Source organism: Heteronotia binoei, chromosome 1 (genome assembly GCF_032191835.1).
Source record: "Heteronotia binoei isolate CCM8104 ecotype False Entrance Well chromosome 1, APGP_CSIRO_Hbin_v1, whole genome shotgun sequence".
Lineage (NCBI taxonomy): Eukaryota > Metazoa > Chordata > Lepidosauria > Squamata > Gekkonidae > Heteronotia > Heteronotia binoei.
In genome coordinates this window covers 136,856,009-136,882,623 of record NC_083223.1, presented here as the reverse complement: position 1 = coordinate 136,882,623, position 26,615 = coordinate 136,856,009, and the positions used below count along the sequence as shown (strand labels likewise).

Below are 26,615 nucleotides of genomic sequence, written 5' to 3'. Positions count from 1 at the left end.
TCTAATGCTACCTACATTGTGAAAAGAGGGAGACCCTACCCCCCATATGCTAGTCTCCAAAAAAGAAACTTTTTATGAGACAAACTTTCTGCAAACTCCTAGCACAAAAAGCAGTCCTTACAAAATAAGGCCTGTGATGATGGTTATTAAATGGATATAAAAGATACATGTTCAGTAAGTACTCTTTTTCTCCAGGCTGAACTTTATCACTGAGCTGAGCCTGAATCGAATATTTATTTAGTCCTCCTGACATAGGGCGGTGGGGGTTGATTTTTTTTTCAATTCCAGGTTGTGAAAATATAAGTCTGTCAGATCCCGATGTTTTCCTCCGTTATTTGGTGTAAATTCTGAGAATGGAAAAGGAGGAGAAGGCTCGTTTTCGCTTGTTCGCTTCTGCACATGAGGCACAGACGTCTTCATATGCCTGAGCCCTGCTAGTGCTAACATACGAAACGAAGACTTCTGCTTTTTCCTGAATCGCCCTTCATTCCACGGGCGCACCTTATTGCGCTCCGAATAGGAAGACCTGCAAATTCCCTCCCCGTTTGCTGACGCGGCCAAGATATCAACTGCAAAGGAGCACAAACCGAGGGAACGAGAGAGGGAGGGGGGACACAGCGCGCCAACAGCGCAGCCAACCAGAAGCACACCTAAGAGCGTCCTCTGCGTCAAACCGTGAACCCACTCAAGAGCCATCTACTTGAGACTCAGGAGAGCGCCAGCCAATAAGAAAGCGGGTGTTTGCTCTTGGGCGGGATTCCTTTTCCAGAGGAGACGAGTCACAAGAGCAGAGCGTCCCTTCTAAAATCGTGCAGGCGGGGAAGTAAATGTGATCTGTTTCCGCGTAGTATTCATCCGGGGTTACAAGAGGTACTTTGCTTCCGTATTTGTTGACGTTGGTAATACCGCCAGAAGTTTATTATAAACAAAAGAATGCTTGCTTTGCCTGTCAGGATTTCGATCAGGTGCATTGTGCTACCTCCTTCGGACCATTTTGCTGACGGCGACGGTTTCTGACCGTAAGTTTATCGAGTGGTTTGACCTCAGGTACTTTCGACTTGTGTCTCATTCGGCCCCCGTAGCGCGCGTGCGCACAAGAGCAATACGAGAGCTTTTCGTTCTTAATCTGTGGCGGCAGCAAACTCAGCAGAGGCGCTCATGATCCGTCGGGGAATTTCTTGTTCGGGTTCCCTGTGCCTGTGGCTTGAGCACCTCCTTTGTCCGTCGATTGCAGTTGAAGATATTTATTTCTATTTTATCAAAAGATAAACCTGCTCATTTCTGCAGATTAAATTTCTGTAAAAGGCACAAGAGCAGTCTTGGCTTGTCTCTCTCGAGCACGTGGAACTGTGATCTCTGTCCACAGTCTTGGAGTGAGTGTGTGAGGTGTCCAGGATTCTTAACCACCCTTCCCTGGTACAGCTATAGGGTTCGTGGCCCTTGCAAATTGTTTGGGATGACCTGGGGCCGAGCTACATTTTATACTGGAATTAAATGGTTGGATATACTCATTATTATTGTTAACTATGGTTTATAGCTCCAATGCTGGCAAGGAGGAGGTTACTTTGTTTCTGTCCAGTTTCCCAAACTGAAACCGCTACCTTTGGTCAGAATACCCATATAGCATTTGCTTTCAACCCTGGGAGAGGGGTGGGGTGGGCTTTCCTTTGGAGAAACGCCATGGATGTGAGAAGTTAAACCTACTTTGCCAATGTTACATTCCCAATCCATGTTGTGGCTCCCACCAACTCAGGATTTAGTAAATGCATGTTTTCACTGAGTTTATGTAAAGTTGCAGAGATTGTGGGGCATTTTAAAAAGCTGGGCACTTAATTCCTCCAAATCCATTTGCAAGGTTATTGGATCCAGATGAAGATTACATCTGAGATGTCAGATTGTGGACAATAATAACATTTCTAGTAGTAATTAGATGAAAAGTAAAGCATAAATACTATCAAGTAATGGTTTGAAAGCTGTGGGAGATCCTCATACTAGACAAAATATGATCACAAGTGAAGTGGTTAACATCTTCATTTTCTTCACCAACATTGTCCTCAAATGGTTGCCTTTTCTAGAATATGTAAAAAAATTGATTGAGAGTTTCTGAATGGCAAAAGTGCCATCCTAAGCAGAATTCTATAATTCTAAATTCATTGTTGAGCACCATTGGCTGGAATTTTTGTATTTATTTAACTCATTTATACTCCACATTTCTCTCCAGTGGGGAGAATAAGCCTCAAATGGCTTACCTTGTTTTCATCTCCATTTTAGTCTCATAACAATCCTGTGAGTGTGTGACTTGCCCAAGGTCACCTGGCGAGTTTCTGTGGTAGAGCAGGGATTCGATCCTGTGCCTCCCAGATCCTAGTGTGACATACTGTTTCAATTAACAAAAACTTCTCCCCTAGAAGACTAACCTTTTTTCAGAATCTAACAAAGTTGTTATATTTCATATGAACTAGCAGTTGTCTCCATTGTAGCTGCCATGCTGTTTGTTAATTGGTATATTTTTGTAGTACTGTTGATTCTGCTACTACAGCATGTTTATAATGTTTTATGAAAAAGAATAATGAAGCAGTGAAAACAAATGCTACTCAAACTTATCACTGTACACAGTACATCCTTTTGAAATAAGAAACTATTACTTAATACTTACAGAACAAAATGAAAACATGTCTTCTATTTCTGGCCTGGTTGAAAATACCCTTATCTGCGCATAGTTAGAATTAAATCCTACTTGCAGATTATTCAATAGTTGAATATTTAATTCTATTCTAGTATTTCTACATTCTGATGTTCTAGGAGGAAAGAATAAATCTTTTAATTTATGGCTGCATCAAGACAAATGGCTGCTTTCCGTCTCCCTCCTCTTCCAACAATTGGAGAGATTATTAAATTGTTCAAGCTTCGAGCTTTAAAACAGCTATCTCAGAACTTTCTTCTGGACCTTAGACTTGCGGGTTAGTTGCCTTTTTCTGTTATTTTATTGAAGAACATCATGGCTTTCTAAAAAACTTCAGTGGTGTTTGGATAGTCGATTTACGCAGATGTTTTCTGATAATAGATTTTTTTTAAGCTGAATAAAATGCTTTTAAAACCTACAAATGAAGCTTAAATGTTGCAGTATTTATGACATTATGACTGTGATGCTTCAGGATTTGCTTATACTCATTCTTGCAATACAGAAGTGCTGTGAATGGCATGACATCATATGAAGTCCCTATGCCTTGGGGTAAAGTAAAAGGTAAAGGTAGTCCCCTGTGCAAGCACCAGTCGTTTTTGACCCTGGGGTGACGTTGCTTTCACAATGTTTTCACGGCAGACTTTTTACGGGGTAGTTTGCCATTGCCTTCCCCAGTCATCTACACTTTCCCCCCAGCAAGCTGGGCACTCATTTTACTGACCTCGGAAGGATGGAAGGCTGAGTCAACCTGGAGCCGGCTACTTGAACCAGCTTCCGCTGGGATCGAACTCAGGTCATGCGCAGAGGGCTCCAACTGCAGTACTGCAGCTTTACCACTCTGTGCCATGGGGCTCTGCCTGCATCAAACTGCTAATGTGGTAAATTGAAGATGAGGTGCTTTCAGTTTGACTTCCATCTCAACCCCTCTTCATCTGAGCCATAGAGGCGGTAGAAGAGCTGAACCAATGCCTATAATTTGTAATGGGGTTGAATTAAAGTTAATTGAAACATAATTTAAATAAGATAGAGGTTCTGGTGGTAGGTCATTCAGTGGCTTTGGAAAGTGGGTTTTAGTCTGTCTGATTTGCAATAATCTCAGATCAAAGTTTTTGCTTGGGGTTTTCTGTTAAACTCAGTGCTTAATTTAGATCAGGGGTGTCAAACATGCAGCCGGGGGGCCAAATCATGCCCCCAAGCAATTGGGTCTCATCTGCTTCCTTCTCCCTCTCTCTTGCTTCCTTCTGCATCACAATTTGCTTTTCTAGTCTTGCTTAATCGCACAGGAGCTACAGAGCAAAATCTCTATTTTCTCCATTGGCTGAGGCTCCTTCCTTTGGGGGGGAGGCAGCACTTGCTTTGCCGCATTCTAAATTGCACTGCAGAGCTACTGAGCCAACTCTCTCTTCCTTCTATTGGCTGAGGCTTCTCCCCCTCCTAGTCCCCTGGGGAGGGAGGGAAAGAGCCAGGGCTTCGTTTGCCCAGTTCTCTGGGTTCCATGGAAGAAATACAAAGAAAGCACCTTTAAGACCAATGAGTGCTAATGCTTTAAGCATGTTTTATTTTAAGTGTTTTTTTTTTAAAAAAGATCTTTAATTGTGTTTGTCTGTGTCCTTTATAAAGTTTATGTATCTCCTACCTAATCTTAAATAGGTACACAAATGGTCCGGTCCAATATGGCCCAGCCCGCCATTTATGTCAGATCCGACTCTCATAACAAATGAGTTTGACGCCCCGATTTAGATGCTAAAGTAGTATGTCTGGCACAAGACACTTTACCAGATGAAGTTGGTGTGTCAACTGTGGCCTATCCTAGGTAGGGCTCCATAAGCCAATAACATCACAGTTATATTGGGTGTGTATATGTGTGTGTGTGTGTGTGTATATATATATATATATATATTTAATTACAGCCTTTTTGCTTTCAAGAGCCTTTTTGCTGTCCTTGGGAGTCTCCCTGATTTTTTCATGCTAGCAGCACCAGTTAGTTAAATGTGCCCTGATTGGCAAATAAAACTAATGGCCTGATGTAAGGGTGTCTGAAAGGATCTCCCCTTCTCCCATGTAGAGGTAATGGAGCTTGCTATTTAATACCAGCCCCTCCTCCTCCTTTTTTTTTTTTTGCTTAAATGTCTAAAATTGTCTGGCATGGAATGAACTTTTCTTTTTTTTGAGCCCATGTTTAAGAACTTCAAGCCACATAGCTACATCATAGAAGCAAGTTAGTGTCTTTTTATTGTTTAAGTAAGTTGACCTTTAGCTAATAATTGAGTGTGTTTGTTTCTTTTCATTGCCTTTGTTTGTGCTCATAGAGTGATTCCAGGTTGGCATACACTCTTTATGAGTTGGATAATTTAATAAACTTAAATATATTATAATTGTGTGTGTGTGTCACTTGCTGAATGCTTGCATATTCCCACAGAAACAAACCCAGAGGCTGAAAGGCCTCAAGCAAAAGTCCAGAACCCTATGAAGTTCCTAGAACTTGGGTGGCTGTGGTTTAGCACCTGAGAACAGCAGCAGAGGTCCTCTGGGCCCTGACAATGGACTAGACCATGAAAACTGTTAAGAAAATTCACTTTGTTCAAAAACACAGTAACTACATTACATTCTGGGAGGGTTGTTTTTAGTTAGAACTTTATATCCATCTGTGCATATAAACTTCTGACTCCATTTGTAGACTCAGAGGCTTACAAAACAAATACAAAAATACAGCTTAAAGAAACAGTCAGAACATATACAATATGATGCTCCATCATTCTTGGTTGGTGTTGTTTTCAGTAGTTAGGCTCACTAAGGACTGCAAGAAATAAGCCATGGATAAGAGACAGAGTACCAAGGCTGTGTTGACTTAAGCCTCTGGTGACACCCATGCTAAATCAAGGAACAGAAGCTCAGCCAGTCTTCAGCTGGCAAAATGTCGTTCCCAGCCTTCTTCTCTTGGTAACTGCATAACTTGGCAGAGATATGAGATATCAAATGTTTTTCTGTATGTTTCTGAGCATGATCTGATCCAGCTTTGATTTATAAAGCCCTCAATGGCTTTAGAACCAGAGAATCTGAAGGACTCACCTTCTCCATTATGACTTAAGATGGATATGCCTCTCTAAATTTTTTAGGAATTATTCAGGTGATGATAAAGAATTCATTTTTCTTTTGTGGGAACCTGTATGGAAAACAATGGAATAAATACATAAATAAATGAAATATATTTTGAACTTTTCTTGTAGCATGCTTACATTGAGCAGCAGTGGTCTGCTCCAACCAACTGTGGCAATTTAAGGTTAAAGCAGAGAGCTGTTTGAGTTGTGGTACCTGAATTCCTTTAACTAGATTGGAGTTCATGCAAAGCCTGTGTTCTGCCACTAAAACGTGGCCTTTTTTTGTGAGCATACTTGAGAAGGCTGCTTTATTTCAATGGGAGTATTTTCTTTTATTAACCCAAGATATAAAATCACAGCTAAGCACAAATGAGAACTTGAACACTATATTGTCTGAGTTCTGATTAGCCTATAAGTAGTATAGTGGTTGTGCTTTGCATGACCTTTATGCAATCGACATCATGCAGCTATGGTAGAAGAAAATTGGGATTTGAGAAAATAACTTGTTTATTTGCCATGGTTTGATTTTTCTTTAAAAGTGCTGACAGCTGCAAAGGTCAGTATTGGGTTTGTACCTTTACTGAAAATGATGTATATGCTGCATTGTCAGTAACTTGCTCAAGGCATCATATAAACAGACCAGAAAATCAAATAAAAACTATAATGACAGATGTCTGGGTGCTGCATATTTAGAAGTTGCCTAGACAGGTTGTATGAGAAAACTGTAGCTTTTCTCTGTTTGTTTCATCAGATTCTTTTATAAATGGTACATCTATTTTGTACACAGCTGTGCTGCTCTTTAGCATCTACTACTTGGTCTCAGCATGGTATGCAACTACTTTATTTCAGGGATCCTTGTTTATTTGACAGTATTTACAGTCTGCCTTTAAGGTGGATTCAATGATGTAAGTCACTACAATCGATAGGATGAGAAGATATGGAAAATGTGGAATTTGCTGCCAAAAGATGTAGTGATGGCCACAGGCACAGATAGCTTTAAAAGGGAATTAGAGAGATTCATGGAGGAGAGAGATCTATCAGTAGCTACTAGCCATGGTGGCTAAAGGAAACCTCAACATTCAGAGGTAGTTAAGTTCTCAGTCTCAGTGCCAGGAGGAAACATTAGGGGAAGGCTTTAGCTTCTATGCCCTGTTGTTGGCCCTCTAGAGGAACTGGTTGGCCACGATGTGAGATAGGATGCTGGACGAGGTGGACCATTGGTCTGATCCAGCAGGGCACTTTGTAGGCCCTTACATCTACAGCTATGGCAAACCTAGACAGTATAATAAAAAGCAGAGACATCACCCTGCCAACAAAAGTCTGTATACTCAAAGCGATGGTATTCCCTGTAATGTATGGCTGTGAGAGGTGGACCATAAGGAAGGCTGAGCGCAGAAGAATAGATGCTTTTGAGATGTGGTGCTGGAGAAGACTCTTGAGAGTCCCTTGGACTGCAAGATCAAATCAGTCAGTCCTAAGGGAAATCAACCCTGACTGTTCCCTGGAAGGTCAGATGCTGAAGCTGAAGCTCAAATACTTTGAGCACCAAATGAGAAGGGGGCACTCCCTGGAGAAGATCCTGATGCTGGGAAAGACAGAAGGCAAAAGAAGAAGGGGTTGGCAAAAGATCAGATGGCTGGACAGCATTACTGATGTAACTAACATGAATTTGAGCGGATTTTGGAGGATGGTGGAAGACAAGAGCCTGGCATGACTTGGTCCATGGGGTCGCAAAGAGTTGGACTCGACTGTGCAACTAAACAACAACAAAACATCTAATAAACAATGGCATAGGATTGTGTGTGTGTGTTAAATGCCATCAAGTTATAGCTGACTTTATGCCTACCCCATGGGATTTACAAAGTGAGACATTCAGAGATGGTTTGCCATGGCTTGTCTCTGTGTAGTGATTAGAGGGGTGTAGTTTTTACAAAATCGTAAAAAAAATTTGTTTGGGTCTGTTGGACTGGAAAAAAATTTAGGATTTCCAAAAAATCCCAGATCCAAATATGGTGTTTGGATCTGGGATTTTTTTGGAAATCCCAATTATTTTTTTTTTGATCCAGTAGACCATAACTGGAAAGTGATTGTTAAAAAATATACCAGCCTGATCCTGGGGCTGGCTTGGCTTCTCCTGCAGCCTGGATTAAGCTCCCTCTGGGCTCAACTAATTGTGGCTGGGCTGCCTTCTGCTGCCACCCAGTTTAAATAACAGCAGGGGAAGGCAGCACAGAGTTATTGGCTCCCTGCAAACACAGTGATCCCAGCTGGGCTGCCCTCTCTTGTCCCTCCCCTGGTTTAAACTGGGTAGTTAGAGAAGGCAGCACAGAGCTGCACCTCCAGGGACCTCTCAGCTCCCCACTAATCCAGCTGATATCGGGCTGGCTTCTCTTGCAGCCCAGTTTAAACCAGGCTGCAAGAGAAGCCAGCCACAGCCACCAAACAAGAGAAGCCATCCATACAAGCTGATCCTCTGCCTGACTTCTGCAGTTCCTTTAAAGTCTGCCCAACAAACAGCTGAGAGGTGAGAACAATCTGCTCCTGGCTCTCCGCTGTTTTCAGGTCTACACAATATTTCTGAATTTATCCAGGATTTTTTTGGGTTTGTTTGTTTGTTTGTTTTCCTGACAAAGCCCAGATACATTTGGGAGATCAAAATATACCTGAAAAATACTGATAAGGTATTTTTGCTTAGGCAGATCTGAATGCACACCCCAGTAGCGACCCTGGACTTGCTTGTTGGCTGGTTTCCCATCCAAACTAACCCTGCTTAGATTCTTCTGATATCAGGCTTGCCTGAGCCATTCAGTTCAGGGCAAGGATAGGAATAGGACTGAAGAAATCTGCAACAAGGCATGAATATTTAAACATGTTATACAATTCAATAAGTTATATTATCTAACTAGAAGTATAATGCAGTGAGAGCAATATAAACACATAAAGTAACAGATGTAGTCCACCATCATGTTCTCTCTGTCAAAACATCTTCCTGAAATTTTCTGTCATAATACAGCCCTATTCTTTGTAAAAAAAAAAATGCCCTCTCAAACAGTTCTGTTTTACATAGTTTGCTGAAAGCCAAAAGTGTGGGAGCTGACCTGACCTCTTCAGGCAGTTCATTCCATAGGATGGGGGCCACTACAGAAATCACACACCTACAGGTAATTTATGTTGCCCATTAGCAGCCACCTGTGGAAACCCCTGTTCATATGAGTGAAGTTGTCATGGCAGGGCTTAAGAGGAGACCTGGTACTGCAGATACAAGGGTCCAAGCCTATGAAGGGTTTTGTATGTGACATCTAGTACCTAGAATTGAACTCAGTAACTAATGGGCAGCCAGTGGAATGACTGCAGAGTGGGTGTAATCACTGTCTAGTTTCTGATAATAACCAAGTTGCAGCATTCTGTACTAACAGTTTGTGAGTTGATTTTAAAGGGTGACCTATATAGAGTGCATTATGGTAGTCTAGGCTCAGTGTAACTGTGGTGTGGCTAGGTCAGCCAAGTCAAGGTAGGGGCCTTCTTTCAGGCTAAACTAACTTGGAAGAAAGTGTTTTTGTGGCTGCATTGCTTTTCCTGTATTAATGAGTCCAGTGTAACTCCTAGGCTTTTAACCAAATGAGCAAGGATCAGCTGAACTCATAAAAAGTGGGAAGCATGATGTCATTTAAGACCTCAGTCTCGTCATGTCTTCATCTTAGGTCCCCATTTCAATAGGCACTGGCAAATATATATTCCATAAGGAATTTGTAGACAATAGCCAATTCATTACCTATAGGGTTTTTCCATCCTTGTTATGTGATACATTAACCGGGGACTGAATATGTGGCTTCCTATGCATAAATTGTATACTACATTGCACTGCATAAATTTGCTATAGTGGACTGCTGCTTTTTTACATCTTGTTTAATTCCTCTTTCTTTGCTGCCAAACATTAAGTGCAGCTGATGTTTGTTTCCATGTTCATGTTTTTTTATATATTGAATATTATTTGAATATCAATATTAAATCTCTGCATAACACCGTTTTTTGATATAGCAAACTACATCCTTTTCTGGCAGTACAGTTTTGTCTAATACAAACTGCAAAATCAAACTCATAGCTAGAAGGAAAAGGTGTTTAGAAACTCTTAACCGTGGAACCCTCTTTAAAATTTCTATCTTATAGATTCCAGCTTAGCTATTAAAGAAACAGTGAAATGCTCCAGCAATTAAAAAAATGTTTAAAAACATACTAAAAGCTAAACTTCATACATATAAATTATGATAAATGTCTCTAGCTAGTCTCTTCTATTAAAATATCTAACAGTCAACATGACCCCAGCTACAGATACTTAAATCTGCAGATTGGGGCCACACTGAGATGAAAGTTTTTTCTCCAGATTTGGGGGATCTCCTCCCCTAGGTTTGCAGAAAATTCCCAAACCATTGCAAAGGGATATAGTGTACAAAAAAACCCCAAACAGAGCAGTTTACTCCTGACCATGACTGGGTAGATGGGGGAGAAGGAGTGGGAACCTCCTTCTCCCCTACCTGCTGCTGAGGCCATGATACTGGAGGTGAATGGCATGCAAGCTGGCATATCCCCTCGCTGCTGCCAAGGCAAAGTCACTGGAAGGGGTGGGTGAGGACGTACAGGAGGATCTGCTACTGCCCCCCACAGTTCCCATTTCATCTTGGCAGGAGCTGCCACTTGCTGCAGCATGGGTTAGATAGTCGGGTAGGTGGAACAGTATTTGACTGGGCAGGGAGGGTGGCAGTAGGGTAGGCAGAACAGCTGGGAGGGAACAGGCAGGAGAAATCCCTCCCCATGAATTTCACAGGGTCCCTCTTGTGTATTGCATTATTTGATTTGATTAAATACGGTTGATGACTATTCTGAAATGAGCTCATTGTTGGTCATAGAAATGATTTCTCTTAATGAGTTTTGCAGAAGATAAACTGTGCTGTTGTAAATTGCAGATAAGATAGTGAGAAGTGCTGGCAGTCTGAAAGATGCCTATGTATGTGAGATAGGTCCTGGTCCAGGATCAATTACAAGACCCATCTTGAATGCTGGTGTTGCAGAACTCCTGTTAGTTGAAAAAGATCCCCGCTTTATTCCAGGGCTGCAGGTATGAAAATACTATTCTGGACATTGCCATCTGAGTTTTAATTGTGAAAGCAATATTGTTGTAAAAAGTAAAAACCTGTATCTCTGTTTAGGTCTGAGCCATGGAAGAAAAAAGTGTACTTCATTTGTATGAAGTCTTAGCTGTGGAGGGTAGTGGTGGTGGTTGAGGGGCAGTGCTATCTCAGAAACACAACATGCTCCACCTCAGTTACATGGGGAGGGGATGAAGAAGAGTAGGTTTTTATACCTTTCTCTACCTTATACCTTAATGTCTACCTTAAGGAATCTCAGAGTGGCTTATAATCACATTCTCCACCCCTCCCCTCTCCTTGTGAGGCAGATGAAGCTGAGAGAGTTCTGAAAAAACTGTGACTGGCCCAAGGTCACCCAGCAGGCTTCAAGTGAAGGAGTAGGGAATCAAACCTGGTTCTCCAGATTAGAGTCTGCCACTCTTAACCACTACATCATGCTGGATGAGGGAGGGGTGGCTACAAATTTTCTGGAGTTGATCAAATTGATTCTTTTGTGTTCTGTTTGTCACCTTTTCTGCCTGAGCACTTGGCTTCTGACTTGCTCCCCCCCTTTCAGATGTCCACAGTAGTGAATAATAACAATTTATTGATAAATTGAGTGAGATGTATTATTTTGGGGATGCCTCTTCTGTTTGTAATGGGATATCTGGGAGTAGTAGGTGGGAGCTGTAGAGAGAAAGGAGCAGAAAGATAAATGCTAAATTTCACTCAGTTTGCTATCTGGTTTGAGCCATTAATTGAAGCTATTGCTGTAATGCCTATGTAAAAGAATATATATACATGAGCAGAATGCCTTTTACTCTCCAGTGGAACATCACTGTCAATTTTATGTTTTCATCTCTCCCCCCCCCCTCCCCAAAATCAGGAATTAGGGCTAAAGGACTGGAGAGGCATCATGTTTAGGCAGGTTTAAACTCCAGAATCTTTTTCTAGCAGGAAAAAAGTGGTACTTTGCTAAAGAGCTGACCTGTGATGGCAGAATATCCAGGCAATCTTAAGGACCATCACCTTTCACTACAGAAAAATAATGTCCTTGGAAGGATTTAAATAAACCTGTGCCAAGAATAATCAATTGCCTGGAAACCAAGAGTGCATACACTCTGCTTGTGTTTAGGGAGCTTATCCTTCACAACATGGTAAGCATGAACCTCAGAGATTAAGGGATAATTTCTAGGTTGGAGGGAGTGATTTGCAGGCAGGTGCAGCTTCAGAACTTCCCATTTTAGTGAGGCACTGAGTCTCCCCACCCTTTACCCACTTTCCTGCCTACAGCTTTGAGCCAAGCAATGTCTCTTCAGAGAAGAATGTAGGTGTGCTAATTAAATCAACAATGAACTTGTATTATAGATCCTAAGGAAATTTTTCCTGGATGGTGTGCCATATTGCCAATCTACCACTGCTTGCATGTGCTCCCTATCGCACATGTAAATCAGAGATAGGAGGTAGTAGTTTGCTCTGAAAGATCAACTACATTTTAGCACATAGCTAATTTCTATGTTATTTTTATTTTCTAGTCTGCTAAATAGTTATATCTTCAAAACCACATAATTGTTACTACATATAGATTCCATATGGTTAGGGCTGCAAGTAGCCTGGAGAAAGGCTGTCTCTCTTATAGAGGCTTAACAGGGTATTATTTAACAGGTGGTTCTATTAACTTCCATGCCATGAAAAACTTCACCTGCCCATTTGCACTCATTAAACCTCTGTTAAAGGAGTAGGGTGCTTTTCCCCTCCAGAGGTAGAGTTCTACATGCAGGATGTACCTAGTGATGTTTGGAAGTATACTCTTAGTATAGCTATTGGACCTTCACCCATGACACCATCAGGCTCTGTCCATTGAGCCTTCGGTTTAAGATGAACACTTCCCATATTCATTCTATTCAAAGCAGGCACATAGCCACAGATTGGGAGGGGGGGGGCTGTGAGGGCCCTGCACCTGACTTCTGACTGCCCCCCCCCCATCAGTCAGTTGCTGCCACTGCTGCTTGAATGCCATGGTGGTTCCTTCCCAGCCCCACGGCCTTCCCTTCCCACTCTCCCAGCTGCCTCCTCCTCTCTCTCCTCTCCCTTTCCCACAATTCAAATTGTGTGTGTGTGTGGGGGGGGGCAATATGAGCAGCTGCCAGCCTCCTGCATGATTTAAAAGCCCTGTTGATCAGTGGATTGGCAGGCCTTCCAATAGCGTGGTAAGGTAGCAGCTGCTTCTGGGCACCCTCCCACATAATTTAAATCACCCAGGAAGAAGGGGGTGGCCCCCACCTACCATCTTAGCTTTGGCCCTTCAGGAGGAGGTGGGGGCAGAGGGGAGGGCTGCTTAAAATGTGCAGGAAGGGCAGTAGGAGCAGCCACTCCTCCCACCAGGGGCCACTAAGTGCCTCCTGACTTTTGCTCATGCCCCTGGACATCAGAAATCCTGGCTATGGGGCTGATTAAATGACCTTGTACAATTTCATAGATTATAGCAGGGGTGGCCAATGGTAGCTCTCCAGATGTTTTTTTGCCTACAACTCCCATCAGCCCCAGCCAGCATGGTCAATGGCTGGGGCTGATGGGAGTTGTAGGCAGAAAACATCTGGAGAGCTACCGTTGGCCATCCCTGGATTACAGGACTGAGTCTCTCTTTTGTGTGAAGAGAATTTCATAAGAGCCGCCCTGAGCCTGCTTCGGCGGGGAGGACGGGATATAAATAAAATGATGATGATGATGAAGAGCTATTAAGATATAAGAAATGTTTTTCCGTGTTCTGAAGATACGTCATTTGTTAATGCTGAAAAGCGGTACTTGAAACAAGTAAGAACACTGAATATTTCCTTTGAATCTCTTCTCTCCCTTTCAGAATTAGAGGCATTGTGAACAATAAGGGACAGATTATTTGAGGTAGAGCTATCTGAACTGTACAATGCAGCTAATAAGACATGGAGGAGGAAATCTGCATCTGAGTCCATATTGAACTCTTATTGCTTGATACCTGAACTGAACTAGAAATAATGGTATTTTTAATTAATAAAAAATAATAAAAAGTGGGAAAAGCTCAGAAAGGAGTGAAAGAGAAATACTTTTGAAGAATAAATCCTGAAATATTTAAAAGCCATTTTGAAAATAAAATTAGTTTTTTGTGCAACTCTGGATAACCTCTTGTTTTTGTCATCAGTTGGTGCACCTCTAATAGTTTTGTGTGGCCACATGGTAGTCTGAATTTCAAATTTAAAATATTGCCCAGAAACAACCCCCTTTGATAGAGCATGATCTGAAGATTGGAATGGCAAAAAGCTGATTTCCTTTCCTACCCCAGAGCTGCTTCCATTGTCATGACAACTGACAACACTTGCACTTCAGAAACAAGCAACAATGATCTGATGCCTGCCAGCATAACATACCCTTTGGATTCCTATCCGTTCCTCTGCTCACCTGGCTCCTTGCTCTGCAGTCTTCAGTTTCCCATCTGCAACTTGCTTTCCCCCCTGTTCCCTCTTCCCATGCCTGTCCAGCTTTGCTTCTCCTGATGAACTGAAGCCTTATTCCCCTTGTTTCTTCCTCTCTCCAAACCACCTTATAAAAACACAGCTTTTCCTTATTTTTTCTCTCTCTCAGTGCTAGTCATGTTGCTTTTCTTCATCCTTGTCTCATCCTCCTAATAACTTATCCTTTTTCTTCCTGGGGTCACTGTATACATGTGGGTTCTAGTTTTGGACTAGCTGTGAGTGAGAAATAACATATAATGCTAGAATTACTAGAATTGAGGAGGAGTCCAGTAGCCCCTTAAAGACTAGCAAAATTTGTGGTATGGTATGACCTTTCTTGAGTCACTGCTCACTTCTTCAGATATCTTGATCTATCACTAGAATTGTTTAGGAGTATTGTACTTTAATCTCCATCTTTGATTGTTATTTCCTCTTTTGCCTGTCCTCTCATATGAAAATGAAGTTGGAAGCTTCTTTCCAGTTTCTTAAATATTGCTCCCAATCCACCTGTGTGTATATATAAAGATCTGTAAACTATAGTCAGGGGAGTGCATGAGAACAGGACCCCTCCATGTGTACCCTTTGTTTGCTGGATAACACTTTTGATTTGGATTGTGATATAGTAGCACAAAATTAACTTCCCCAAATGTTGCTGTAGTTGTGTAGTTCAATTGTATTTTCTAAAAGATGTATCTTTAGGAGAAAATGTTTGTTTGTTTCAGGCAGAAGTTAAAGAAACTGTTCTCTTAATGATGTCCCATTCAATTTATTCATGGAACATGTGAAATGGTTTTACGCATATAGTCTTAAAGTTGTTTATGCTCTTTATGAAAGTATTGAATTTTCTTAATGGCATGCATACCCAGTTGGAATACTTTCAATCTTAGGGTCTTAGATATTAACTAAGCTAATCTTCCTTTCTTTGAAAATCTCAGATGCTCTCTGAAGCAGCTCCAGGAAAAGTTCATATTGTTCATGGGGACATTTTGACATATAAGTTGGAGAAAGCTTTTCCACAGCATCTTAAGAAGAAATGGGAAGATGGTAAGAATCACCCCCTATATGCTGGTAGTTTGGAGAAAAAATTAATAGGTCATATACAACCATTCAATATACACCACAGTTGATATACTGTATTTATCTTGTATGTACCAGTGTTTGTTTGTTTATTTATTTATTTATTTATTTATTTATTTATTTATTCTATAATTTATATCCCGCCCTTCCCACAGTGTGGCTCAGGGTGGCTCACAACAACGACAAAACAATAAAACAAGGTACAAAGTTAATACATTTAAAAGTCAAAACATTTAAAAAACCTAAAAACATTAAAATCTTAACATTAAACTATCCAGTATATTTCACTAAAATCTGATAAGCTACATTTATCTAGTCGGCATAAGCTAACCGGAAGAGGGTTGTCTTACAGGCCCTGCGGAACTGAGTAAGATCCCGCAGGGCCCTCACCTCTTCCGGCAGCTGGTTCCACCATGTGGGGGCCATTATAGAAAAGGCCCTGTCTCTGGTTGTCTTGAGACGGACTTCCTTGGGCCCGGGGATGGTGAGAAGGTTTTGAGTCCCAGACCTCAGTACTCTCTGGGGAACGTGTGGAGAGAGACGGTCCTTCAGGTAGGCAGGTCCCAGGCCATATAGGGCTTTAAAGGTAATGACCAGCACCTTGTACTGGACTCGGTATGTTATTGGAAGCCAGTGCAGAGCCCGAAGGCCCGGCCGGATGTGCCCCCACCTTGGGAGGCCCAATAACAGCCGGGCCGCGGCGTTCTGCACCAGCTGCAATTTCCGGGTCAATGTTGAAGTAATGTCAAATTGTGGCTGATTATATGGTTATGGAAAAAAGAATAGATAATCGTAGAACGAGAGGCTATTGTAATCTTATTCCAGTGTTGTTGGCATGTAGATATAACCCAAAAGATAACTTTGTATTTTGAGGTTTATTTTATTGTGTTATTTAATACAGCTGAGGAACATGCATAGTCTGTGTGTTGTATAATGACAGTGTATAATCCAAGCTTACATTAATGCAGAGAATACTTTTATACTCTGTAGTTACTGACTCCTAATGTTTTACTTTCTTTTTTTCTTACAGATCCTCCCAATATACATATTATTGGAAATCTACCTTTTAGTGTTTCAACCCCACTAATAATCAAGTGGCTTGAGAATATATCTGAAAGGAATGGTCCATTTAGTTATGGTAGGACACAGATGACTCTAACATTTCAGAAAGAAGTAGGGGAGGTAAGTTTGCCTGTTGATTTATTAAACAAAAAAATGCTAAATTTTGTAAATAAATGCTTGCTAACTGCAAATATTTTCCTGGGAATAAGCCTCATTAAATAATAGACATTATGATTCTAAGCAGACCTGCTTTGAATAGCAATGTAACTTTCTATTTTTGGAGCTAGTTCCTGTACTGCTCTTTTCATTATTTTCATTTCCCTCCAGTCATCTCAAGATACATGAGGCAATTACTACTGATGGTCAGAAGGTGTGGCCTGGGGTTTAAAGTGTCCCCCATCTTGGATGGCATTGCACTTCCCTTAAACAAACAAGTCTGTAGTCTGCACTCTTGGACCCCACCCTGCTGCTGGATAAGCAGCTGTGGCCAGAAGCACCTTTTACCAGCTTTGATTGATTAACCAGCTGGAACGATTCACAGAAAGAAAAGTTCTGGCTACTATAGTACATGCCCTATTTATGTCTAGATTAGATTCCTGCAATGCATTCTACATGGGTCTGCCCTTGAGAAATGTTCAGAAGCTTCAACAGAATGCTATTGCCAGGATGTTGACTGGAGGGGTAGAAACCATATCACTCCAGTCTTGGTCTATCTACACTGGCTTCTAGTTTGCTTCAGGGCACAATTCAAGATGCTGGTCTTCTTGACCTTCAAAGCTGTGGCTCCACAGGCTGTGGCAAATCAAATGCAAGACTGTGATCAGGCAGGCAAAAAGGGACTATGAGGAGCATATTGCAAAAAACATAAAGACCAACAATAAAAATTTCTTCAAATATATTAGAAGTAGGAAACCAGCCAGGGAGGCAGTGGGGCCCTTGAATGACCATGGGGTAAAAGGTTTACTGAAGGAGGATAGGGAAATGGCTGAGAAGCTAAATGAATTTTTTGCCTCCGTCTTCACTGTGGAAGATGAGAACTTTTTGCCCGCCCCAGAACCACTAATTTTGGAAGGGGTGTTGAAAGACCTGAGTCAGATTGAGGTGACAAAAGAGGAGGTCCTACAAGTGATAAGTCACCGGGTCCGGATGGCATACATCCGAAAGTTCTGAAAAAAACTCAAAGTTGAACTTTTGGATCTTCTAACAAAAATCTGTAATCTTTCATTGAAATCTGCCTCCGTTCCTGAGGACTGGAAGGTAGCAAATGTCACCCCCATCTTTAAAAAGGGTTCCAGAGGAGATCCAGGAAATTATAGGCCAGTCAGTCTGACTTCAATACCGGGAAAGTTGGTAGAAACCATTATCAAGGACAGAATGAGTAGGCACATTGATGAACATGGGTTATTGAGGAAGACTCAGCATAGGTTCTGCAAGGGAAGATCTTGCCTCACTAACCTGTTACATTTCTTTGAGGGGGTGAACAAACATGTAAACAAAGGAGACCCGATAGATGTTGTTTACCTTGATTCCAGAAAGCTTTTGATAAAGTTCCTCATCAAAGGCTCCTTAGAAAGCTTGAGAGTCATGGAGTAAAAGGACAGGTCCTCTTGTGGATCAAAAACTGGCTGAGTAATAGGAAGCAGAGAGTGAGTATAAATGGGCAGTCTTCGCAGTGGAGGACAGTAAGCAGTGGGGTGCCGCAGGGCACGGTACTGGGTCCCATGCTCTTTAACTTGTTCATAAATGATTTAGAGTTGGGAGTGAGCAGTGAAGTGGCCAAGTTTGCGGATGACACTAAATTGTTCAGGGTGGTGAGAACCAGAGAGGATTGTGAGGCACTCCAAAGGGATCTGTTGAGGCTGGGTGAGTGGGCGTCAACGTGGCAGATGCGGTTCAATGTGGCCACGTGCAAAGTAATGCACATTGGGGCCAAGAATCCTAGCTACAAATACAAGTTGATGGGGTGTGAACTGGCAGAGACTGACCAAGAGAGAGATCTTGGGGTCGTGGTAGATAACTCACTGAAAATGTCAAGACAGTGTGCGTTTGCAATAAAAAAGGCCAACGCCATGCTGGGAATTATTAGGAAGGGAATTGAAGATAAATCAGCCAGTATCATAATGCCCCTGTATAAATCGATGGTGCGGTCTCATTTGGAGTACTGTGTTTAGTTCTGGTCGCCGCACCTCAAAAAGGATATTATAGCATTGGAGAAAATCCAGAGAAGGGCAACTAGAATGATTAAAGGGCTGGAGCACTTTCCCTATGAAGAAAGGTTGAAATGCTTGGGACTCTTTAGCTTGGAGAAACGTCGACTGCGGGGTGACATGATAGAGGTTTACAAGATAATGCATGGGATGGAGAAAGTAGAGAAAGAAGTACTTTTCTCCCTTTTTCACAATACAAGAACTTGTGGGCATTCGATGAAATTGCTGAGCAGACAGGTTAAAACGGATAAAAGGAAGTACTTCTTCACCCAAAGGGTGATTAACATGTGGAATTCACTGCCACAGGAGGTGGTGGTGGCCACAAGTATAGCCACCTTAAAGAGGGGTTTAGATAAAAATATGGAGCACAGGTCCATTAGTGGCTATTAGCCACAGTGTGTGTGTATATATAAAATTTTTTGCCACTGTGTGACACAGAGTGTTGGACTGGATGGGCCGTTGGCCTGATCCAACATGGCTTCTCTTATGTTCTTATGTTAAGCCATATATGGCTTGAGAACCAATGTATCTGAAGGACTGTCTACTCCCTTATGAACCTGCTTGACCACTGTAGTCATCTTTGGAAGTCCTGTTTTGGGTCCCCTCACCTTCTGCGGTTAGATGTGAGACAACCTGATAGAAGACCTTTTCAGTCATGTCACTGAAACTCTGGAACTCTCCTTCCAGAGAGTGAGTTTCTGGTAAACAGATCTGATAAAATCCTGTCACCAAAGTCATTGGCTGTACATGGCAGAATGACCCTATCTATGATACTTTGTAGGTCCTGAAATTCACTTTGTGGAAAAAATTTACTGCATTATGGAGAGAAGAACCGTAAGTGCGAAGAGCCAGAAGTAGTTGGCAGGATGCTGTAGCATGGTCTATCTATAGTGGAGAGTAGGATTCCAGCTAATTCTATTATCACAGCACAACTTCAGCAGTGTATATTTCCTAGATGCGCTTGTAGGTTTTTTATACCAAGATACATTATATTGGGTTATATCACTACCGTCATAGGGATTTGCTACACACATGTATGCATGCATGTGCGTGCATGCACATACACACCCTCTCTACATCTAAAACTATTGTTAAAAGAGTAGCAACCAAAAGTTAAAGTTTGTCCCTGTGGAGGTCAGTTTGCTATCCCCCAGGATCTTAACTTTTTCTCTACTTTGACTGTTACGCATGGATGAGTGCTGCAATTGAAATGGCACTCCTTCTTGTCAAAAATATGGGATTTTCAACACTTGACTTCAGGGGGCCATGAAGTTGTCTATAGCAATATATGTAATCCTGTCCTTCCTCCAAGTGGCTCAGGGCACTGTGTTTGGGTTTACTTTGTCCATTTTATTTCCACAACCAACCTGTGAGAAAGTGTCTGGTCCAAACTTACTTAGAGCACTAAGAGGGACTTGAACCCAGGCCTCCCTTAGTTAGTGCTCTAACCCAGGGGGATCAAACTCATTTGTTATGAGGGTTGGATCTGACATAAGAGACCTTGTTGGACTGGGTCGTGTCAGGTTGGCCCAAGCTATTTCAGGCTGAGCCATGTGTGTAATTATATAAAATTAGGTAGCAGAGATATAAATTTTATAAAGAACACAAACACAAATATATATTTTTTTAAACTTAAAAAATGCTTAAAATGTTAGCACATTGGTCTTAAAGATGCTTTCTTTGTATTTCTCCCATGGGATTCAGGGAACTCAGCAAAGGAAGCTCTGACTCTTTCCTTCCTTCCCCAGGGGACTGGGAGGGGGAGGAGCCTCAGCCAATAGAAGGCTCAGTAGCTCTGCTGTGTGATTGAGAGAGCCTGGCAAAAGCAAGCTATTTCTTCCCCATTCCTCCCCAAGGGAGGAGCCTCAGCCAATGGAGAAAATAGAAATTTTGCTCTGTAGCTCCTGTGCAATTGAGCAAGCCTTGCAAAGCAAGCTATTATGCAGAAGGAAGCAAGGTATAAGGAGAAGGAAGCAGATGACAGCCAGTTGCTCAGGGGCCTGATTCGGCCCTGAACTGCATGTTAGACACCTCTGCTCTAATCGCTATATCTTTGTCTTGCTGAGCCAAACATTGTGGCTAAAATTGTTAGCTGCTGTCTTCCTGTCCAGTGTACCATGATGAACAGCACTGCAGAAGAGCTGTTGTAGCTTTGTTTTTGCTGAGTTATGCTTTGTGAGAAAAAGAGGTTTTTTGTGTGTGTGTGCGTGTTTGTGTGTATACACACATACATGCATACCAGGTTGGACACAGTCATGGAATTCGATGGTGTAGTAACTCCCTAAGAGTTGGTAGCTAAAATTCTATCTTCCATTGCAAGGAGATACTGAGGAAGAGTGTGGACTCTATTGTCTAGAATTGTTTATGAATTCCAGTGGAAGTGTGTTTAAATTACACAGTTTATGTTGCAGGCATAATGTTATACCATTAGAAGGGGTGAGAACAAACACTGAGCAAGAGTAGAATTGTTCCTAAGTTCTGTGCTGCCTTCAATATATCTTCTGATAAGCTCCTCCTTCAGTCACATCTATCTTTTGCTCCTTGCACTAGCAGTGTTCGATCATCATAAGAGTTATCCTGGCCCAAGGTTATCATTATCCTGGAGTAAGTTTTTCCACCAGCACACCACAGTCCCCTGACAGCACATGGGGATTTTAGGACAATCAATGAACATCATTTGTGAATAGCATCATTCTGTCCTGTACAGCCAATGACTTCGATAGATGTTGGGTAGGTTTTCCTCTGCCCTCCCCAATTCAGCTTCCAAACGGAAACTACCTACAATCAGTTTAGATTATGTAAGGTATCTGAAATGGCTATTGATCTTTGGAAGGAAAACTCACATGATCTTGGTGTTTTAACATTTTGACTTATTTAAAAATTCTCCTTATTTAAAAAATAATCCCCCCCCCCTGCAAACCTGGGGTCTCCCCAGTTTATCAAAATTTTTGATCCATACTCAGGGGCCAGGTTCAGAATTAGATACATAGATGTTCTAGTCAAGGTGAAGGGATCATCTGAGCCAAGCTCTCCAGACACTGCAATTATTTGACAAAGCAGACCCCTTTTATCAGCTCTCAGTCCATGTGGGTTTTGCCATAAAAGCTCCCATTCCGTTTGCTAAAATAATTGATAGTGTGAACTGCTGTTCTGTGCTTTAGTGATAGGGCTAACAGATTGGGCTTTCCGATCTAAAAAAGATTGGAAATGGAGAACAGTTTGTTAACAATGAAAGGGAAGTACAGAGTTGAAAACATAAATGCAGTCTGTGCTTTATATAGCCACAACCAGCTGTATGTGCTATCAAGTTCTTTTTCTTAATACGTGACACACAGATTATAGTGTTTCTGCACATAACGTATTTTAAATGAGATGCAAAATAGTACGCACAGTAAGTTTCTTGTAGTTAGTTGAAAAGGGCTAAATCTACAGGAAATGCAGCAGCATGATCCTGGCAATAGGAGAGTTGTCTTTGATAACTCCTGTTGAGATTCTTCTAGTACTTTTTCTCATTAAAACCACCATTTTTTGAGGGTGGTTTTTTTTTGCCAATTCTGTTGGTCCTTCGACTCTTAATCTGAAGGGGGGTTTTTTTGGTTATTGGGTTCAGTCTGACTTTGAGGTACTACGAGCAAAGCTGTACTCACAAAACAGAACATTTCTCCCTCTAGCCCCACTATAGCCATCCTTGAAATGTTGTCTTGAGCTTTAGAGGACCTCTAGGAAAGGCAGTGGATATGAGATGAAAATCTACAGTTTGGGTAGAGAGTTGGCAAAAAATTCCATACCCTCCTTCATTTGCAGAAGTTTGACCCTAATTATGTAATATTTATATTTGAAGGTAATACTATTATCATTGTACGTGATGCGCAAATGTAGATGTCTTCCATTTGTACTGTGTAAATAGAAGAGAGTTTTGCAAAGAAGGAAATAAGGTTATGGAGACTTCAGTTTGTGCCCTTAAGTCCTGTGTTGGTGGCACTGACTAGTCTCTCCACTACAATTGAGATAAATAGCTGTTACTATTAACTGCAACTAAGAGCATTTAAGTCAAGGGTGTTAAACATGCAGCTCGAGGGCCAGATCAGGTCCCCAAAGGGTTCTTATCAGGCCTGCGAGCAACTCACTGTCATCTGCTTCCTTCTCTCTCTCTTGCTTCCTTCTGCATCACAGCTTGCTTTGCCAGGCTTACTCAATCGCACAGGAGCTACAGAGCAAAGCATCTGTTTTCTCCATTGGCTGACGAGCACATGAAGCAGCTTATGTACAAAAGCTTGCAATGTCAATAAATCAAAAGTAGGTTTGCAACTTAGACACACACCTAACAACACCTGAACAGCATACTCAGGATTGCTACAGCACAGACATTGCCTCCTGGTTTTAATGTAATAATTCAGAGCAAGAGTTATCAGCTATCAGAAACTGTTGAACAAAATATTGCAAGCATGCTAATCTTTTAAGCATATTTTAAGTTTTTTTAAAAAAAAAATTGTGTTTGTCTGTGTTCTTTATAAAGTTTATGTCTTCGCTACTTGGCATTACATTTTATGACACAAATGGACTGGCCCTGCAGGGTCTCATTTATGTCAAATTTGGCCCTCATAATGAATGATTTTCACATCCCTGATTTAAGTATTGTCCTTCTGCTAAAAATGGTTGCTCCAAGCAACTTTTACATGCTGATCCTTCTTTAGCTTATACTTTCTGCTTCATAGAAACTTTGTGTTAGAGTTTCTAGAGTATATTTCTACAGCGACAATGTACACACACTATATTAGGAGAGAAAATTATATGAAATACTATTTTTGAAACCTTACAGTAAAATGTCTTCTAGTTTGATGTTGATTCCAGTAGGAACAGGGATGTGATAGTGAAGAATTCACATTCGTTTTCTTATTTTGTCTTTTTAGTCACACTCTTTCTAGGACTCTTTCCCCCACCCCCACCCCCAAAAAGTAAAGAGAATGTTGCTTCATAGTGCTGTCATTCAGGTCATTTTGCCCACATTCTAAGTAGAGGTCTGTTATCACTTCTACAGTGCTGACTGAGCCTTCATGTATTTACTGCACAGTACAATTCATTCAAACAAATATTAAAGGACACTTTTGGCTAAGAGGCTTTTGATTTTTGTTTGTTTTTCAAAACCAGTACAACTTACGGTTGGATAATTTGAATGAATTTATTTGCAAAAAACCTCTTCTGTCTTCTTCCACAGAGGCTGACCGCTTGTACGGGATCCAGGCAGCGTAGCAGACTTTCTATTATGTCTCAGTATCTGTGCACTGTTCACAATTGTTTTACAATTCCGGGCCAAGCTTTTGTCCCCAAGCCCGAGGTGAGTCTGTTTTTTCTCCAGTAATAAGATCCATGTACTGTAACTTCAGATACTCCATTGTGGAATAAGTTGAATGCAGAGTTTGATTCTGACTGGCATGGAGTTCCTTTAAGTCTCTTAACAGGAATGAATGCACAACTGTATAACTCCAGAAGATTTTGAAGTAAATTCTCTACTAAAAAAATATTTATTGCTGGATGAAAATAAAACAATTGAACTGTGCTATATTTCAAAGTCAAGATAGTTCTGAATTCTGGAGGGAAAATGAATATAAGAAAGAAAATGTTCAGTTAAGATGGTTCTTCATAATTCATATTTTCCTTATCAGTGAACCCCAAGACAGTGAAAGGTTGATGTGGATCATTGCAGTTATTTCATGTTAGACCTGATGGTATTTGTTTTCTGTCTCTTGAATACCTCAAGTTATAAAACGTGTATAAATAAGTGCTTGTGAATTTAATATGTACTGAAAAGATACCTATTTCATTAGTGCTGTCAGCAAATTAAATATTCTGTAAGTGGTAATATTGATTTTAATAACCCCTGTTCCACAGTTTTGATTTGTTAGATTACTGCATCAATGCAGATAATACTGAGGTTTTAGGATCCTGCCTGCTTCCCTTCTCCCCCTGCCCTCCCCCGATGAGCCTGGGGATACTTTTAAATTCTTACAATGATTTTGATGCTGTGAGCACAGCATTCCATGGTGTCTCCTGAGAGCTAGTCTGTTAAATATACCACTGTGACGGAAAGCTAGGGGTTAACCATAAACTGAAGACGCACAGGGCTGCGTCAGGTGACCTGAGGGTGGGGGCTTAGTGCTCAGAACTCTCAGGGAGGGAAAGTAGTAGTGGAGAAGGAGAATCTGCTGAGGCAGTCATTCAGTCAGTTGGTGTCTGACAGAGTTGGTGCCTGTCAGAAGTCTGTCAGTGTTGGGGCCTGACAGAGACTGAAAGGGTCAGTTCGTGCCTGACCGAGGCTGGGAGGACAGCTGATCCTGTGAAGGAGCTTGAGGTGGAGACGGGGAAGTCTTCCGGAAACTACAAGCTCGAGAAAACCAGCCAAGAGGGCTGTGTGTGTGTGAGTCAGGTAAGACCTGAACGGTCACAAACACCTAGAGACAACTCTGAAGATCTAGTGAGGTGGTTGAGGGAGTGGATGTGGGTCTGAGACACCAGAAGGGCTGAGAGGAGAGACTCCAGTCGAGGGGTGAGACTAGACACATCAATCCCAAGAGGCCAGTCCTTGGCTAGAGGTGGAGAGTGAGTTAAAGGGAAACTGTGAACTGTGTAACTGAGAGAGACTCAAAAGGAAGGATAAAGTGAATGTAAAGCCTGAAACAACTGAACAACGTATTAGCCTGTGTAAATATCTCCCATATCCCCAAGTTAAGAATGTTGTGTTACAATAAATCTGTGGTTTATGTTAAAGTTCTCAAGAGCCTATATTTTGTGGGAAGAAAAAACAAAGCTGCTGTGGTCCCATCAACTAAACAAGTAAAACACCCCGAAGAGACTGAAATATAGAGGTCCAGTGAGACCGTGAGGTGGGCGCTGCTATAATTGGTGGCAGCGGTGGGATTTCGAAGGAAACCCCCAGAATAAGTGTCACTAAGACACACAGAAAGTAGAGGGACACTGCAGTGAAGGGATTAAGACAGTTCTGTGAAAAATTCCTGTCAGAAATGGCTCCTCCTAAGAGAACTACCACAGCCACGGGGGATGGGCAGACACAAGAAGAGATTCCTGAGGAGAATCCTAGTCAGAGCATAGAGGCTATGAAAATACAGTTGGAATTGGCCAGAATAGAAGCAGAAAAAGAAATTCAGATGGCCAAAATTCAATCAGAGAGAGAACAAAGGGAAAGGGAAGCAGAGAGAGAGAAAGAGTTGCAGATGGCTAGGCTGGAATCAGAGAGAGAAAATAGAGAGAGAGAACACAGAGAAAGGGAAGCAGAAAGAGAGAAAGAATTGCAAATGGCTAGACTGGAATCAGAAAATAGAGAGAGAGAACATGAGGAAAAAATGTACAGTTTGAAACTCCAGGAGATTCAGGGAAAGCCAGAATTTCAATGTGATACTAGAAATGAAAGGCGCCTCACAGTAGAACAAAAGAAATTCCCCAAGTACCAAAAAGGGGATGATGTTGAAGCCCCCACCCTCAGGTCACCTGACGCAGCCCTGTGCGTCTTCAGTTTATGGTTAACCCCTAGCTTTCCGTCACAACCACATAGCTGCTTTTCCTTCACTTAAGTGCTTGGTGTAGTTTTGAGTTTCTGCCTTGGACTCATACCCTTTCCAGCCCAGGTGTCTTCATTTTCACAATTGTGTAACTGCAAAAAGGCATCAAGTCTCAGTTTGCCAGTGATCCACAGTAATGCAGCTGGTATTTAAAGCTCTTCTTAGAGTTTGGGTATCAGTTGTGCTGTTCCTTGACTCCTTGGTATTTGGTAGCCAAGAGGGAAGAGGAATATCCTGCTTCTATCCCTGGAGAATGTAATTTTGCTCAGATTTTTATGAGTTTTGGATTGCCATTGCTGATATTAG

General features: G+C 41.7%; 1 protein-coding gene across 4 annotated transcripts in view; it reads left to right on the top strand.

The window, feature by feature from the left end:
* Nucleotides 1–559: 559 nt before the first annotated feature.
* Nucleotides 560–26,615, top strand: part of TFB1M (transcription factor B1, mitochondrial) — a 62,788-nt gene continuing 36,732 nt past the window's right edge. Inside the window, exons 1-6 of one of the 4 annotated variants that reach the window (XM_060241170.1) lie at nucleotides 560–1,047; nucleotides 2,803–2,960; nucleotides 10,743–10,894; nucleotides 15,325–15,433; nucleotides 16,497–16,648; nucleotides 23,951–24,070. In XM_060241170.1, coding sequence (XP_060097153.1) covers nucleotides 2,828–2,960; nucleotides 10,743–10,894; nucleotides 15,325–15,433; nucleotides 16,497–16,648; nucleotides 23,951–24,070 — 666 coding nt within the window. In that variant the 5' untranslated portion in view covers nucleotides 560–1,047; nucleotides 2,803–2,827. Of the gene's footprint in view, nucleotides 1,374–2,802; nucleotides 2,961–10,742; nucleotides 10,895–15,324; nucleotides 15,434–16,496; nucleotides 16,649–23,950; nucleotides 24,071–26,615 lie in introns of all 4 variants that reach the window. The other 3 variants (XM_060241178.1, XM_060241185.1, XM_060241162.1) reach the window with 3 other exon arrangements.